The 19,085-nt window shown below is 41.3% G+C and overlaps 1 protein-coding gene across 1 annotated transcript in view; it reads right to left on the bottom strand.

Annotated features, from left to right (window-relative positions):
- Positions 1-19,085, bottom strand: part of TGFB2 (transforming growth factor beta 2) — a 71,840-nt gene that overhangs the window by 15,158 nt on the left and 37,597 nt on the right. Inside the window, exon 2 of the mRNA XM_035321378.1 lies at positions 10,481-10,644. Coding sequence (XP_035177269.1) covers positions 10,481-10,644 — 164 coding nt within the window. The remainder of the gene's footprint in view (positions 1-10,480; positions 10,645-19,085) is intronic.

The raw sequence follows: 19,085 nt of genomic DNA, 5'->3' as shown, positions 1-19,085 counted from the left end.
CCTCAGCTGCTCCTCATAAGACTTGTTCTCTAGACCCTTAACCAGCTTTGTTGCCCCTCTTTGGGCATGCTCCACCACCTCAATATCCTTCTTGTCGGGAGGGACCCAAAAACTGAACACAGAAAATTTCTATTCTGACTCTTCAAAAAACCCATGGGGAAAAATATCTTATGAATCCCTATGAAGGAGGAATGACCAGCCATTCAGTGGTGAAGTGGCTTAATTTTGTAATAAACTGGCTGCAGAAGAATCACAAACATGTTTCCAAAAAAGAGTGACCTCTACAGTACTTCTGCCAACTGCTCTGCTTGTTTTTCAACCAACTGGAGAGCATAAACTGATACACTTTAAAAATAATTAAAAAAAAGTATCATGTAGCTGACATCTTCGTTAAAATACTGGAGGATAAAACTGTTTACTTATATGCACACATTTATCCTCCTAAGTAACTACCACACAGTTTCAAGTATATAAATAAGGACAGAGATTATCTTAGTCTGTATTTTATAAACTGCAAACTACACTCAGAACACTATAATTCATGATAACAAACAAAGCAGAATGTTTTCAAAATTAGTAGAAACATAGCTTCTTTAAAAATGGGGCATATCAGAAGCTGATCTCAGCAGAGTACCAGTGTTTGGTGTCAGTGTAATTATATCAGTTCAAAACCAGAAAACCTCCAAAACCCAGGACTCTGTTAATAGAAAAACAATCATTTTGCTCAAATTTTCCTTTGCCTACTCCTGTTTTCATTTATATACACATCTAAAGTAGGGGATAACTCAATGAGCACATTAGTGCATATGTTTTAAACAATAACTGCTCAGAGCAGACACCAGAAGAGCCTGTCCTCATGACTCATTACACACATAAAAGGAAAAGGTTCAACAGAAACACAAGCTGGTTCTTTCAAATACCTCCACAACAGCAACTTGCTTAGTTTATTTCAGGTTTGATGGCCTGACCAGTAGCTACTCCTATTCCCCCATAGCTACCACAAGCAGATGCAAAAGAATAGGAAAATTACAATTAGGTATAATTTACAGTGGAACAGTTTTGGCTAATAAATTCATCACCTCACCAAAACCAAGCAAACAAACAGAGCTGATTGTAGTCCAGCTGTGATGATACACAGATTGATGCATCAATTACATATACCCGCTGTTGCCAAGAAAACCCTATTCACCAATCAAAGGCCAAGCTTCAGCAGCAAGGGCATTGTAAAGCTAGGTTTGAGAATTACAGTTAGCGACTGTTTGAAAATATTTTTGGTGACTTATGGTTTCTTAAAACAAGTTGATGAACTTTCAAAATGTAATAAGATTGTATGGTCACCTAAAAATACCTATTGTGTCTGCTTTGTTGCCCTGGCACTTCGGGTGGTCACTGCTGTCAGACAGCGTGGGATCTGCCATCACTGAGAAACAGTAAAGATGGTATTATCTTGCAAAAACCTGCTATTAATCTAGTTTTCCTCTCAATTTATTCTGGACTGATCTCCTCCCTCCAGATGCTGTTGGCTCCCTGATAACTTCCTTCCTTCCCTTCTCTTCTCTGTCATTTCAGACTTCTTTGATGTTCTTGTATTACAACATCTTGGCAGACTCACTAATCTTTCTCTTACTTATCATCATTATCCATGGTTTCCATTGGAACTTCAAGGGCCTTTTACAATAATGGAAATAATCTGACATGTACTTGCGAGCTCAAAGTAAGTAAGTCCAAACAATGAGATCCAGTGGTAAATGATGTGCTAATGATGGTTAACATCAGAGCAGAGATAAATTCTGCTATGCAGAACATCGTGGCTGAAGACTGCCATCTGAAAGAACCTCTTCTAGACTAGCAGAATACTGGAGGGGACTCCAGCCTAATCCCGTGCAGCATGATGACTGGATTCCCAAGGTCTGCATATGCAGCTGCTTGTGGTTTCCAAATTCTTACATACTATTCACTCTACTGAAAGAATAATTTGCTGCCTCAGTCCAGATTTCAAAGGTCTCCTCAGACAGCTCTCATGGACTTCATCCAGCCCCTTGTGAAGCTTAAACTTAAAAAATGGCAATGCTAATTCTCAGTCCTTTCTCACTCCCTTGTTCAGTTCAAGGTCTTGGACACCAGGATAAGCAAACCTTTAATTCTGCTGCAAACCACTACAATCTCTCCTATCCAGTTTCTTACTCATTACATGTGGAAACATGTTGTAAAGCACCAAAACCTCCATATAACACATTTTTCCAGTTAATTGGGAGTCTACCAGCTATCATAATCCTAGTTTTTTTCTTATCACCACTAGTGCAACTGTATTTTTTTTTCAAAAATTCTTGATGTAAACTTACACTACTTTCATAACCGCTTTTGCAGAAGAGTAATTCAGATTCTGCCTTCAGTGTGATGCAGCTAAAAGCAGTTTACAGCCCCCCTGCTTATCAGTGGAAGCCTTTCCATTACTTGCAAAGGTCTCCGAATCAGGCTCAAAATGAGGGCAGAGTCTTTGGAGACTAGTATATGAGATGCGGAGTTCCTGCCAAAATACAAAGGTATGGAGTACTTGCCAAAGTCTTTAAAAAAAAAAAAAAAGAAAAAGAAAAAAGAAAAAAAGCCATAGCTCTATGATCCATCTGCTCAGAACTTGCCAGACACGTTCTTCATGCAAACTTGCAAATAAAAAAAACATATTGCACACATAACCCAATCCCTTTTATATCTGGATGGGCTACAGCTGCAGCAGGATTCCCTTACAGTGTCAGCTGCTACGCGCTTAAAGGTAAAAGAAGGTGAAGTACGGGGGTAAAGAGATGAACAGCTGAAGCAGGTCAGAAGAGGAAGGGAAATGATGTATGTCAGGGATTCACTGTGGCTGACTCATTGCATCACTGTGGTGAGGGGATAAGCTTCATGGAAGAGGATGGAGTCTGAGAAGGGATTTCCTCTCCATTTGTTCCTCAAGCAGGGCCTTCCTCCTATTGCCGAAGATATATCTGTAGTGCTTGCTGGGGGCCTCTGCGGCTGCTCTGCTTGATTTACTTTTAAGCAGGCAGGAGGACTCTGTGTTGTGCAAGCAATAAACAAGAACGGAGGGTCTGGGGTCCTTCTCCTGGAAGATTTTGAAATATTGACTGCAATTTCCTGCCGTTTAGAAGATTTTAAGATAGCTCCTAAAAAAGATTTTACATAAAATAAACCAAAACAAGAAATCCTGTAAACTTATCTAGCATTTAGTTTAACTTGCCAGAGGCACATTATGTTTTATTAAAATATCAACAAAGAGGAGCCAAAGTCAACAAAAACAGAGAGGGTTCTCTTGTCTCCTAGCCAAGTTTCCTATGTCCTTCCAGGGTACTCTTGTGTTCATCTGCCTTCTAAGCTCAGGTCTCCCAACCCCTTCATCTGTCCTGTCTCTGATAGCCATATTTCATGTTCACATGCATTTCATCACAAAATTTTGGCATTAAGGTTTGTTTACTGTTGTAATATTTGGACTTAGTGTTTTTTCTAAGATGCTGTCTTCTTTCACAAGTCACTTCTCTTTCTTCCCTTCCTCTTGCCTGCATTGTTCTTCTTCCATCACAGTTATGATTTTCTCTTCTCACCACCTACAGGCTTCCACACAAACCACTCCCATCCTCCACTTTCTTCCCTCATCTATTTTTCTTCATACAGGCTTCTCTCCTACAAAGCTGCACATTATTTTCCTTTACCTCTCCTCCACAGCTTTTCTTCATTACTGGACAAGGAAGCAGGGCACAAGGAAGCCCAGAGTACTTTTTTGTCTCATCACATGTGAGCGATATGAATTGTTTCTAGGGTCTTTTTGCAGAGGGCCTGTCATTTGCTCTTAAATCAGAAAAGGCTCTATAACACAATTTTCTTCTTTTCAGACCCAAGATTTGCTGTTTCTCATCTCTTGCAGCCATTTCTGTTCTCTTGCTAGCCCTCGGGTGAACTGACAACAAAGCTTCCCAGCTTTCCTCAACTCCTTACTCACCTCCAATGGGCCTCTTAGCACCAATATGATATTCCCCAGCCCAGTAACTATCAAGCTGCAGTATTTGGTTCAAACTTGTGCATGTCTCAGCCTAACATGCATCTGGTTTCCCTGCCAGACTGCAGCCCAAAGAGCAAGAACCCAAATTCAGAGGCTTGTCTCTGACCTGTGTCCTACATTCCTATGTCCCCCATAATATACACGCACCACAAACTGTAATAAATCTATCAGCTCAGCGTCCTATATTGCTGTCAGGTCAAGTTGGGAGTATGCACAAGCTCATGCCAGTAGCTAATGGGATACTGTATACTTCAAGTAGTCTTCAGTAACTGTTCTGACAAGAGCTGGCTGCATCCAAGATAAGTCTCAAATGGCAAAGAATATGATGCACCAGTAAATACTTCCTTTCAATCACACTCAGATTATTTGTAAAGGTACTCTACACAGTCTCAAATGTAGCAAGTATTTTGTAGGGGATACAGTACTCAGAACAACAAAAAGAAAAAAATAAAAGGATTCTGGAACAAAGAGAAAGCATCAATTTGACTGAAATATGCTGCACGTTAACTTCCTCTGATCATCTGGTCTTCAGTTGAAGGGGGGTCTGGAGGGGGCTGGTAGAGCCAAAAGTTACTAAGTCCACACTATACACTGAGTTTGGCACTTCAAAGAGAACTGCACATTTGCCACTTAACCATAACCTTTCAACCTTTCGTATTGCAAGAGTCTGGTTTCAGGACAGCAATACATAAATTATGGGATCCAAATACTTGAGTTGTGGGTCAGAGCAACAGCAGTCAATTGGAATCAAATGCCCCAGGTGATGTGTGTAACACAGGCATCCTGTGCCAACTGAGTGCTACAAACTCTGCTTCCTGGGATTTTGTTCCATGGCACTAAAGACAACACTTTTGGGAGGGAAAAAAAAGCAAGCAGGCCCCTCTGCTCTTGATTATACTTAGATCAATCTAGAGTAGCTCTGCTGCAGCCAGTGTAAATTGCCTCAGATTTGCACCGCTGAGATCTGGCCCAAATCTATAGCAGCTCACTTTAAACATATTCCCTAACTGAAAAACAAGACAAAACACTGTCTGAACTGAAAGCATTTGAAAGACTGATTGTGGTTTAAATTTAAATCTGACTCATAGTGGGGTAATATGTTCCACAGCATCTTCCTTCTTATACCTCCAAGCGAGGAGAGAGATCCTTAAAAGAAAACAGGTTAGACACTGTGTGGAGGGTATTCATTTCTTTTAGAGCCCATGTGAGTGCCGTGGGAGCCCTTGGTATGTAAAGGGCCACCCCCAACATAGGAAGACCAAATGTCTGCTCCCACTTGCTTGCTTGTCATAACGCAGTGTCCCCCTGGCCTTTGCCTGTGCTGTACATTTATTTGCTTGGACACTTCAAGCAGTACATACCCCAACCACCAGCTACCCACATGCACAGTAGCATCAGATAACAACAACACTAAAATCCAGTGCTTTAGCTGCATTTTTGTGATGCTTTATGATGTGTTACCAAAACATGGCACTGCTTCCATAGGAAGCAATTATTACTTGTTATTGTTTGACCGTCTGTACATAATAAAACTACCTCAAAAACAATACCACAATGCTCCCTGAACAACTACTTTTTACCCCGCAAGGGTTTTCACTTGTCCAGCTTTGCAGTGGTGCGTATTTATTTTTTGGAATGCTTATTCATAAAAGGCAAGTTCCCCCTCCCCCCCCCCCCTTCAAAGGGTGCAGGGACTCTGTTTATAAATACAGAATCACCTTAATAAAAGAAAGATGTCATGAAGTCTTCAAAGCAGGCAAGAAAACTGATGAACAAAGACATTCCCATAACAACCAAGCTTTATCTGATCAAATTCCAATAAAGCCTGCATTTGGCATAAATCTTTAAAAACATAGCAAGGGCCACTGGAGGATGCTAAAGCTTTTTTATTTAATATTATTCTTTCTCCCTCCTACAGGAGTACTTTATCCCCTTAATATTTTCTGAAGTCTTGGTGCACATTAAGAAGCGCATCACGAAACCACAGTGCAGTGGAGAAGCATGGGAGAGCACTGGCTGCCCCTGAGGTTACTCTGCTTCCCCTCCTTCCCTCCAGCTTCCCACTCTCCAATGTGCTGGTATCTCAGCAGCACCATGAGCAGATTAACCCTCACTTTCAGGCAGAAGAAATAGCAGAAAAGATAGTGCCTTTAAATAACTTAATTCTTTATGGCTTCACTTAACTAGAGACAAGAAAATACAGAAGATTTTATACCAATGTTATGAAAGAAGCTTAATTCCCACTTCTATGAGCTTTATGTTTTTTTCCTATCTTAAAAATACTTAGTACGTGCACTGCATTTCCCATCTGCACAGGTACACACAGATGTGACCTACTAATCCTCAAATACCCAAAAAGTATTTTGGGTGAAAAAAATACATTAAAGAAACTGTTTCTGCTCTCGGGGATTACCACTCACCCCCTGGCTCCAGCAGACTATTTGAAAGCAGGCAGCGAGATGCAGCACGTTTCACTGTGCTCTCTGAGCCTTGCCAAGCATCTTGAGAGCAGAGGCATGAGTTGAACTGAGCAAAACCAGAACTGCATTGGACTTTGCAAAGGGAGTTAACTTCAGTCCCATTAATTCCCTGGATATGCTCCCCTGTAGTCAGTGAGGCTACCTGAGAAACCAGCTTAGACTTCAAAGCCTGCAAACACCACGGAAGAACCATGAACATGTGGCCAGGGAGCTGCCAGGCTCAGCAGGGTCCATAGACCTGAGTGGCAGGATGTGTCCAGGGCACCTCCAGAAGAATTCATCTCCAGGACCTACTGCCCAGGTTCAGCTGGCTTGGCCAGTGGATAAACAACCACTTGTTCCCAAAACAAACATATCAATGTCCTCTCCGTTCTGACCTTGCCACTGCAGGTGGGTACAGGATCCTGCTGTTCCTGCTCCGGGGCTAGGAGCAAGGGGCCACGGCTCTGGCTCACCATTCCGAGCAGCCCCAGAGTACCTTCCTGGAGACAGTGCAAACAAGGGCTGCAGGAAAACAGAGTCCTTCTCTGATGTGGTTTGGAAAAAGAAGCCAAGTGGAGCTGGAGGAAAGATTAGCTGAAAAGGTGCAGTTTTGCATTTCTTTCTCATTTTAAGGGTAGATCTGTAAGGTCATAGGACCACACAAAGAAAGAATCAGGAGGAGAAACAAAATATTTATATTCTGCTTGCTTGTTTTTTCTATGTTCCCTGCATGTCTGTCTCTAACTGTTCCTAAAATAGTCCTTCAGAGCAGCATTGTCCTTTCTGCATCACTGGTGTGTATGCTGCTACTAAACTGCCACCGGACAAAGTGGATTGCTCTAGGAGACCTGCCTGTGGTCAGGGGCACCCGCTTTCCCACTGAATCACAGCAAGAGAGCTCTTCCTCTCCCCAGGAGACTTTTGCCCCTCTCTTCCTGCTTGACTGAGAAAGAGAAGAAAGACACAGCCACAACCATTCCCTAAAACTACAGGTATGAGAGGAATTTGAAAAACCCTCATCAAGAAGATCTCCTCGGCAAAGCAAAACACTAGAACAGTAGGCAACCCGAAACTTGGTGGGAGGAAAGAAAGAAAGAGAAAAAAAGCTAATAATTAAATGTTGCTTATGCAAGACAGAAAACCACATTGTTGCTTCTGGGCACAACAGCCCTGGCAAGCCCAGCACTATCTCACAAGACAGGAAGCAGTGCTTATGCACGGAGGAGGAGGAGCGGCTACACTTGCCAAACCTACCAGCAATCTCCTTTGAGAGGCTCTCTCTCCATGCATGGCTTTTCAAGCTTCAAGCAAATATACCTGAGAAAGCTTCCAGCCCCTACAGAATATATTTGCCTCTTCCATTTCCAATTAAATGTGCATCTTCCTCATTCTCTCTACACCCCATGTTTATTCCTTCCTCCACTCTTTGACATCCCTATCACTACATAACACTGAAGCTCCTCTAGCAGCATCATGGCACTAATGACTCCTAGTCATCCTTCCCTACCTTCAGCTCCTTGTTCTACTCTCTAAAGTTGATGTTTTTAGTTTTAGGATGCTTCTATAGCATTGTCCTGCAACACATCCTCCTCTCCAACATCTCCTTCCATTTGCTTGTTGTTAAACACTGCAAAGTCTCAAACATTGCGATGGAGATGAGGCACAAGGGGATTTAGGGACTCTGATACTCTTGCAGCAGAGCCAACAATAAGGAACCCAGGCAGTTCAGACCAGCCATTGCAGAGCTAAGGTAAGACCTTAATACAAGCTTTTGGGGAGCACTGCATAAAAGACTGCAAGAAGTGGTAAATATGACTAAAGGGCAGAGTAGGGGTGGAAGAGTAGAGGAAGAAGAAGACTAGAGGAGCTTAGAAGGAGTAAAGAAGAGAGAAGCACTAGCAGGCAGCTCTCATCATTTTGATATGTTCTCTGCAGGGAAATGCTCCAGGAACAGCTTGTTTCTCTGCAGGAGAAGGAACAAGTATCATGCCTAGCATACACCTGGCACAAACACGCTCACAGCTCACCGCCTCTGGCAAGCCTAATTCTTCGTTATAGAAAAGCTCTAATCCTACAATAACCAGCACCTCATTACTCACCCAACACTTCAATCAGTATGCCCCCCACCCAGTCTCAAAAAAAGACTGCCTTCCTCACCAGCTATATATTTATCTACAGGACTGAGGTACCTGCCCTAGGTGCAGGTGTCAGTCATTTCCATTGGCACAGGCTTGCTGGAGTCAGCCTCTCTCACCAGCTGTTTCTTGTCACAAGCCCAATTCCCAGCCAAGTAAAGGCCCTTTCTTCCGTACTTCTGTTGAACCCTTTGCATCCCACATTCCTCAAACATAGAGGTGCAATGAGCTGAGCTCAGGTAATCTCAGCTGTATTCCTTCCAGGTGCTTGATTAACAGCTCTCAGAAAGCACAGGGATGCCATTACCTCCATTTCAGATGTCTGAATAGTGAGGTCAAGTCAGAACATATGATCATTTTGACAGGTTGGTCTGGCAACAGCACAGGGACAAGAAGCATAATTCTGTGTGATGGCTCTTACACACCAAGGACACCACTGACTTTCGAAGATTTTTGTTAGCTTTCTCTTTTAACAAGTGACATGTTATTTAGTCAACTTTTCTGCCAGTCTTTTCTTGGGAAGGCACACAGCCAGGTTGTAGTTTTGACAACAAGCACCTGGTGACCACCTGCAGACCTAAACCCCATTCAATGGGGAATCACATTTCTCTCCTGTTTAAATCATGTTTTAAAAATCCAGTGCATCTTTTCCTGCTGGTAGTCTCTAAGGCTGGCTTTACGCTGTCTCTCCAGCAAGCAGAAATTGCATCTCTGCTACAAGCTTAGTTTGCACTTTAGCAGACCAGGTAGTAAAATGTGAACTTTGAAAGTGAGGTAGATAACTAACTCAAACTTGCACCACAGGATCAGACTCAGGCTTTACTGTGCTGCAAACTCATGGCTGTGCTCAGGTGCAGCAAATGAGGGCAGCAAAAACAGAGCCAAAGAAGGGTTCAACACATTTTACTTAACAAGACGACTTCTTCCCTACCAGGGTTTTCAGGAGAACAAATCCCAGGTTGGTAGAAAAACTGTGAGTTTTAGCCAGTATAAAACTGCTGGGACTTGATTCATTTTTGCTGTTGGTTTTCTTGGTTGGATGAACTATGCTTTACATGAAATATGCTCTAGAAAATAGTTCCACAAACATATGCACAGACTCTATGCAGTTGACCTTAATGGGTTTAGCATGTGTGCAAGCTGACTATTACCTAGGTAGAGGAGCCTCTGCTTGAGCTTGTTCACACACAGAGGATGTTTTGTGGGGCTGTGATGGCTTCTATACAAGACTGACTTTGCTTCTTCAGTGACAACACCATCTGACCAAGTTTATAAATCACCTATGTCACTGGTTGAAATGCAGGGTGCAATTTGAAAACAAACAGAAAAGAAAAAAATCGTATCAACACCCCAGAGTAAAATGGTAATTGGGTCATTTTCTTCCTCTATCCTAAACTGCTGAATTTTCCACTGACTTGCTTCAAGCCCTGGGCCACTATACAGAAGTCAGTCCTGAAACTGCAATGACCTGAAACTCAGTTATTAACGATGAAATTTTTGCAAGGAACAGTTAATAGGCTTATCCTGAACACAGGCCAGAGAGAGGAATTTGATTTCTTCTATGTAACCTGCAGTGTAGATCGGGTGCTGGGAGAGAGAGACCCTCAAAACTCCTTGCTTGTTGCCTTGTTCTGTCACTTACAGCAAATCATCAACAGGAAGCTTCCATATGCCTCCTCCATTGCTATATGCTGAATGCTAGAGTCCTGAAGCACACTTACTAGAAAAGTACGTGTATTTCAGCTTCACATGACTTTGAATGAAGTTCTTTCTAGCACAGTCATGGGAAAAAAGCTACCTTTGAAAGAAGGCAGTAATAGCCAGAGCCTTACCTGGTACAGCTCTATCCGCTGCTCCGAGACCCGCGCCTTTGAGTTCTGCAGACGGAAGACCCTGAACTCGGCCTTCACCAAATTGGAGGCATTCTTCTCCATCGCCGAGACATCAAATCTCACGATTCGGAAGTAAAGGCTGTAATAGCTTGGTGGGATGGCATCTGCAAGAAGGCAGTGCGATTATTTATGTATTTTTTCAGATGATATAATACATTGTTCTTTCCTACAATGCAATGCCAGACAACCTCAGAAAGCAGTAAGGGAAATATCTGTAGCAGGATTCAGTTTCCAATAGACAATTGAATATCATTAACAATTCAACCTCCCAAAAAACAACCCCACATATTTGATTACAGGAATAGCTGATTAATAGAGATTAACAACCATTTTGAACTCTATTTCAGGGCATGCATTTAACCCCATTCTTTCCACATACTGGTGGAAAATCTTGGATGCTTCTAAATTGGAAAAAAATCATAACAGCCATTTTTTGGTATCTGGCAAATGCATTCAGACTTGCCCAGAGTTCACAGAGATCTACTAAGAAGACAAGTAACAGGAAATCATTTGATATGTATACTTTCTAAAACCCATTTTCCCCCAGGGCATGGAGTATAAATTAGTCAGCTTCAGGTTTTGTTTCCTATTTAGCTATTAAGGATTTTTACTGGAATAAAATATTCATTCTGATTATAGCAAGGGCAAAAATAGAAGAGGAAGAAGAAAGGGAAGTAAAAGGCATGCAGATAGTAGACTTTCTAAAAAGAATTACATGAATATTGACCATTTGCAAGCAGTAAAAGTCATAAATATAATCACCCCTCACTATATATTGGGGGGAAAGCAGAAAAAAGTATAATAATAATAAATAAATAATAATAAATAAATAATAATAAAAAAGAACAGAAAAATGGAATTAAGTCATCAGTAATGGTATCAAACGCATCAGTTTAGGTTTCAAAATAATCTCTTCCTCCTTCCCAGCTACAAACCCTGACTGAGGTTAAGCAGCAAAGAACTTTTGCACAATTCGGATGACCCTGAAGGGTTCAGTGATCATCTGAGACTGTTCCACCTAATTCTGGCCAAGAGCACAAACAGAAAACCATGTGCAGAAAACTCTGAACATGCTGTGTATGTGTGACATTCTCCACACCCTGTTGTTTGGCAAGACTTTCCTCAAATTGCAGAGTGGGCTCAGCAAGCCAAATTCAGGGATGAGTCGAAATGACTCAAAGGCCCTGATAAAATCTCCATTCAAGCTGAGGGAAAGGTTTCCTCTTCTCTTACATTTTAAAATGTACAAAGAAACAGAAGAAAGATGAAAACTTCATTGTGACAGGGGGGAGGATTTTCAGCAGAGGAAACAAACTTCACAGGCTTCCTTGGGGCAATGCCAGCAGAAACACTTCAGATAATAATCATAAAAAAAATAAGTTTTCCCACTAGCCACATAGTTCAGGATTTGTCAGACAGTGACAGAAGACAACAGCCTGCACATTAGAGAGGTGAGCAATTAAGCTCCCATGAAGGTCAGAAATCCTGGTGATGTTACATGCTTGTCTATGTGTCCCAGCTCTCCATCCATCCAAGCCATCCATCCATTCATCTACTAATGGAGTAAAGGACTCTTTTCTGGAAGATACATAATTCTTCATAGATGTATATACATAACACAGCACAGAGATTGGAGAACATAAGTCCAGGACATTTATCTTTACTTCTAGCTACTAATGATTAAAGATAGTTGGAATAAATCATTAATGATACCTATTCATATTAATGAGACACATCAATAACTAAGGACCAAGTCACAAACATTTAGTGTTTATAGACTGGCTCCCACTATCAGAACTTCTGATCAATGCAGCAGCCCGGGACTGTGCAAGGCAACACATTTAGCAGACTTAACACTCAGTTACACATGTAACATCCAGGTTGTGGTATGTCTTCAAGTAACTCTTTAAAGGCTCAAAATGACTACAGCATAAATACCAAGTGCCAGTCAGTCACAGAAGGAATAAAGTAAGTGCATTCTCTTTATAATATTCACAAACACTCTTCCTCTAGATTATTCAGCCAAAATCATTTATAGAATGGTAAGATGGAAAAACTAAAAATAATCACAGAGATGAGAAAATCTTACAGAGAAAGGTAGAATCTAGGTCTCGACTATAGATGCATTATAAGTGAGATATGACAAGTTCTCAAAATGCTTAAAAAATGCTCTGAAAGAGTACTTCCCATAGAAGACCCTCAATATGTAAAATGTGGAAGAGATATAAATACAAACAGGAAGCCCCCGACTTCCTTGTGTTCCCATGTAATCGGGAAAAGAAAGTTCTCAAATCTTCACATCTGCAGTGCTCCACAATAAACCCAAAGCATTGTGATCAGTATTGTCACCCACCTTATAATGAGAATTCAAAGCAAAAGCGTTATGAATTACCCCCACATCAGAATTTCTCCTCTTTACCCTGAGTAATGCATAACTGCTTGTCTCTCTCAATGCTTGTTTTCTCTCTGAAGGAGAAATACATGAAAGTCTCTTGAGAAAAGCTTAACTTTATGCAATGATGATCTTAATTTTGATAGATTTTGAAAATTCTTAAGAAAGCTACTTGGTTCAGGTTACATCCTCATTTAGGAGGGAAATAATCTCTTGAATTTATTTTTCTGCTATAGGAAACTCCAAGACTACTACTTGTTCCTCTGCCAAACCTAATCCTACTAGGAATATAATTTGGCATAATAACATGTATATATAAGATTGATGCTTCCAGGATGAGTTGTAAGTTGTCCTTCCCTGTCATTTATTTGAGGCATCAGCCTACAATTTCATTCCCTGTGGACAAGCCAAACTAGCAGACAGCCACTTGCCCTGGCATGGACAAACACTGTCCATCTTCACTTTATTTCAGATTCAAAAGTCCCATTTAACTGTCTGCTTGATTTATATTTAGCTTCTAACTTATTTCTAGAACTTTCTTGGACTTCGCTTGTAGCCTTTCTTTTACATGTCTCTATTTTAGATACCATATATTATAAATCTGTGAATGTGCATCTGAAACAATTTTCCTAAACCATCTCTCCATTTATATTCTTGCTCTATCATATACATGGAAAACAGTAACAGCCAGAGAAGGAAGGAATACTCTCTTCTTAATGTGCATGCTTTTGTGTTTCAGTATGTGCATTTGCATACACAGTGAATGAGTTTTTACCTTCTGTTGGAAAGCAGACATAGGACATTGACAATGAAGAAGAATTAATTCTTATCTTAAAGAAATTTCAGCTCTCTCATGAGACAGTTTTATACCTTGCAAAAGCCATAAGAAGTATGATTTCTTTATTCTATCATTCACAACAGTATCCATGGGAAGTCAACTCAGGAAAAGGCATTATTCATGGATTGCTAAAAAAAAGTATTAAAAAAATGGCTTTTTGCTAGCTGGAGCCCTTCCTCTGTGAAAGAATGGCTGACTGCAGAATTGGGGGTTACATGAAAATTCATCAACATTAGGACAGAGAACTGAGATTTGCAACTCTCTGTAAGGGAAGGGGAAGAACCCTATAGAGTTTACAAGGGTTTGGATTAGTCTTTAAGTGATCTCAGATGCTGCAATTTATATCTCTGTGACTCTACCTTAACCTGACAGTTGTATCAATGCAGTCTCAGTTGGATACTTCTAGACTCCCCTCTGATTTTGGCCTAGTGACTCCAGTAGATTCCAGGATAACCCTGAGCAAGTTAAGTCTGCAAACATTGTAATACTGTTGCAGACCAGGCTCCTTAAGTATTCTTTGAACAATTATCATGAATAAGTGGAATCAAATCAATATGTTTCCTGGAGCTAGGAAAACACAGTTTTATTTTGGTTTGGAGAAAAAGGAATAGTGAATGCAGTGAAATATTCCATTTTTGTCACCTTTCAATTATTCATTAATTCAACCTACCCAAAAATTCATACTTCCAGCTATAATAAACATAATCACATCCATCTCAGCAAGGCTGAGATGAGTTATAAAGCACAGTTGGAGAAGGCAAAGACAACATCCCTCCTCCTAGCTTTACTCTAATAGCTCTGTGTGCTTAACAATGAGCATTGCAGGTTTAGCTTGTTTATTCTTTATATATATATATATTTTCCCTTGAATGAGCTGAAATTCCATCAGCCACTTTACACAGGACAGTCCAAACTGCCAGGTTAGAAAGTATTCTGGTCTGTGAATATTTAAGAGCATAAGGGCTTAAACTGTGGTTTCTGGGCTTCTTAGTGACTATTCAACATCTGGCATCCTCTAAGCTCCTGTGCCAGCTACCAGGACAGAAAGCAGCCCTGCTCCAATGACGGGGGTGCAGGAGACCTATCCCAAAGTACTGAACAGGCAAGGCAGTGGCATAGCTCTATTTAATATAGACTCAGGGTGGAAAAGCATCAATAGGAAAGACTGCACACATCTTCTCAATGACCATTCAGAATAGCAGGCAGACCCCTAGGCATCGCTCCTGGGAGGAGAACGAGATGGGTTCAAGCTCCCTCAAGCCAAAAGTGGGAACTGAAGGAGGTTGTTTCATCCTGGAGATACTCCCCAAGTTGGGGACCTCATGCATAACAGGATGACACTTTTGCCTTCAACAGTCGTGTAATATGAATTGAGGCTTCTGTTTCCATGGCTTTTCTCACAGGTACTGTGTGTACTAACATTTCAAGGAAACAAAATGCTCTGACACAGCTCTTCTGAGAGCTGGGCTTGCTTTCTGGTGAGGAAAGTCCTAAATCCAGTTGTATCCAAACACTTTTATTTTTTTTTTTTATTTTTTTTTTCCCCTCTGAATTTTCATTTCTGCTATTGAAACAAACAAACAAAAGAATCAATTATTTGCACAGCCCAAGATAAGAAATGTAAACAACTTTTCTCATTGGAGGAGGCCATACAGGCAGACTTCGCACATACGCCCACACTGGAAAGGCTGAGAGCTTCAATCCAATCCTTCCATCAAGGGCTTGCAATAAATGCTCCAAAGATTTATTTTTATTCCCTTTTGTGTTTATTAAACTTTGGAGGGTTTCTTTTCCCTTTTTCTTTTCTTTCTGGTGCTCTGCCCATTCCTTATTACAGCAGCTACAAAACATGGAGTGCCCTTTTTATCTTGCCCTCTTTTTTTCCTTCCTCTTCTTTCTGACTGCAGAACATGAATGACCATGTAGTAGGCTTTGAAGCAGCACATGCAAATATTTATAAGAGTTGCTTGATTGTTATTAAATGCAGTTGTTATGCTTTCCACACTCTGGCAGGCTTCCCTAAACCCTCCAACTATTAGGACCAGTTAGGCTGTTCAGATTTCAGCTTACTGATAGCATATCTTTTTTTTTTTTTTTTTTTCTTTTTTTTTCTTTTTTTCCCTCTCCAACAAGTAGCAGCCACTCTGCATAACATGAGCTCCTTCTTTCCCCTTTGTGAATTTTGTTCTCTGACCAATGCATGGTTGCCTGTCACAACTGGGGCTGTACTGCCTTCAGGGATATTCCAACACGGTAAGTGAAGCAGCATGCTCAGAGCTGCTTGAAGGGAAGGGCAACTTGCAGCAAGCCTTTGAAGCCACATGGCACAAAAGCAGCATCTGAGACACTGCACAGTCCCCATGGCTCCCATGGCTAACTCCATATTTACTTCTATATTCCAAGTTTTGCCCCTCAAAGATGCCTTTACCTTCAACAAGCAGTACCTGTATCTGTCAGCAACTGTTTTCAAGGCCTGGAGGGATACTGTGCTGGAATTAACCTGCTGGGAACACAGTGAGTAAAGCTTTTGCCTGCATGGCTCTGGAGCAGCTTTCCTGTCAGAGCAGGGTATGTGTGCATCCACAGTGTGACGCATGGCATGACATACACATTCTGTTATTGCACCTGTTCTGAGTGCAGATCCCATACTAACAACTGTTAGTTAGGCATCTTCCACTGAATGATCCCTAGATATGTTATTTATTCAAGCCTGTGGATGATTCAGGACTTCACATTACCCAACATGTTCACTCTCAGTGCACTTGGAGAGCTAACAATTAGCAAGAGAGATGGACAGGCATAGGCAAAGGATGACAGAGATAACTTCATCAGGAAGACAGACAGAATGAGAACAGCTTGGGGATTCAATTGCTGAATGGTCATTGTAAAGGTCAGAACAACAAAAGCCCGAAATCTGAAGCTAATTCCCTCTTACCACCAGTACTGACTGCTGGACCTGTCATCCCAGTCAAATGGGGAAGCCTCAGTGCATCTTCACTAAGACAGTGGACTTTAGAGTCCTGAAGTAATTCCCCTTGCAGGAAAAACAAACAAACAAACCAACCAAACAAAAAACCTTACTCCCACAGGGACTCCTGCTGTAGCTATTTAAACAGGACTTTCTTTCAGCATTTATGCTAACAGATGCCAACACTGAAGATGTTTTCTTATTTTAGTAACTTCCTACTATATATATCAGCTATATATCTTTAGTATTGACTAATTTTTTCTTTCTTTGTAATGAAGACTCATTGAGCTCCTGACATTCAGCAGGGAATACATACACGTAATTATTATGCCATAAACTGGCTATGAGGGCTCAATAAATGTCACTAGCAGACTCCAAGGTGCTCAGAGCAAAGATGCCTGGCAGAACTTACATAACACAAATGCGCTTTTTATTTTTTTTCTGACTATGCAGTCTCTGTTAAACTTCACACCTCCATAAAGTACATACCACTGAACATCTGTATGGACACAGGTTTGGAACAAAGTAATTACCAGACTTTGTGACATACATCCCACTGTTGCAGCACTAGCTACTCTTTTAAAACGCACTAAGATTTACTCCCATCAGCCAAAATGCAAAGGGGAGTTAAATTTAATACCAAAGAGAAAAAAATTGCAGGTGCATTGCATTTCATCTGAAAAGATGATCAAAAGCCTCACAGAGAGTTCATGCAATCATTCTCTCGTCGATGTTGGAGGTGTTGCTGGCTGCAAGGAGACATGGAGTTAATGTGCCACATGCTAGCACAGAAAGACCCAGCTTCTTCTCCCAAGCTCTGCTATGAATGCTAACATGCAGCAAGCAGAAATGGATTAACCCCTTTTGTACTTTAAGCCAGACCTTAAATACTAGACCAGATTTTCAAGTGTTCAAGTGTTCAGCACCCAATACTTTCAGGTATCTTTTTTTTTTTTTTTCCCCCAGATGTTTTTTTTTTTTTTTTTTTTTTTCCCAGATTTTCTACAATGAGAAGCTGCAATTGAATGTTTCTGGACTGATTTTCAGATGTCCAAACTGTTCCTACAAACTTCTTTTGGAAATTAGCTTTGGGTTTTAACATAGAAATGGAGCTGGATCTGTTTTGGCCTGCCAACTCCAGCTGTGGGTGCTGAGACATAGAGAACATTGACCTTAAATCTTGCCTGTTCCTTGGCTCACTTTGCCTAAAAAAAATACAGCAAAAGGTCTCTGTCAGTCTCTGTGAGCTGAGGTATAGCCATATATGCAGAAAATAATAATAATTTAAAATATCAGAAACATAACTGCAGGACTACAGGGCAGGGCTACCCAGAAAAAGCAAACTACCAAAAAAGCTGAAGTCAGAAAAATCTCCTGTGAATCTTTTAATACTGAGTATCATCTCCTGCCTTTACCTGTTTCACACTGGGTGTCAGTGTGATCGGCTCCTGTGTTTTCTCCTTACCCTGCAACTGACTGGACCATTAATAAACAAATACCCCACTGAAACAATGCATTGTCTGAGTAGAGTCAGCAAGAAAAAGTGATGCTCATAGAATAATCCTTTTCAGAGTCATACTGCATCATACATCCCCTGCCCTCCACAGCTGCTCATTTGCAAAAAAAAAATAATAATAATAAAAATTAGAAAATCTGAATGTGTTTCAGGATTGGAAGAAAAATACTTAAGAAACCCATATGACAGTGCAGAGTTCTTCCATAAACAGTATGCTATTTATTTCAGAGGAAGTCTTGTACAAAGCATTTGACACTGTCCTGACACCTTTGTCTCTAAATTGGAGAGACATGGATTTCACAGATGGACCACTTGGGTGGGTAGGAATTGGCTGGATGGTTACATACAGAGCTGTGGTCAATGGCTCAATGTCCAGGTGGAGACAGGTGTTCCTCAGGGGTCAGTATTGGGACTGGTATTATTTAACACCCTTGTCCATGACATGGACAGTGGGATTGAGTACACTCTCAGAAAGTTTGCTGATGAAACCAAGCTGTGTGGTGCAGTCAACACGCTGCAGGGAAGGGATGCTATCCAGAGGGACCGGGACAAGCTTGAGAGGTTGGCCCATGGCCAACCATATCTTGGGCTGCATTAAAAGAAGCATGGCCAGTAGGCTGAGGGAAATGATCATCCTCCTCCTCTGCCCTTGTGATACTCCACCTGGAGCACTATGTTTGGCTCTGGGGCCCCCAGCACAAGGACATGGACCTATTAGAATGAGTCCAGAGGAGGGCCAAGAAGATCAAGGGGCTGGAGCACCTCTTTTATGAAGACAGGCTGAGACAGTTGGGGTTGTTCAGCCCGGAGAAGAGAAGGCTCCAGGGAGAC

This window comes from Oxyura jamaicensis, chromosome 3 (genome assembly GCF_011077185.1).
Source record: "Oxyura jamaicensis isolate SHBP4307 breed ruddy duck chromosome 3, BPBGC_Ojam_1.0, whole genome shotgun sequence".
NCBI classification, from domain to species: Eukaryota; Metazoa; Chordata; class Aves; order Anseriformes; family Anatidae; genus Oxyura; species Oxyura jamaicensis.
Note: the sequence above shows the minus strand (reverse complement) of the source record. Positions and strands in the feature narration are given on the sequence as shown.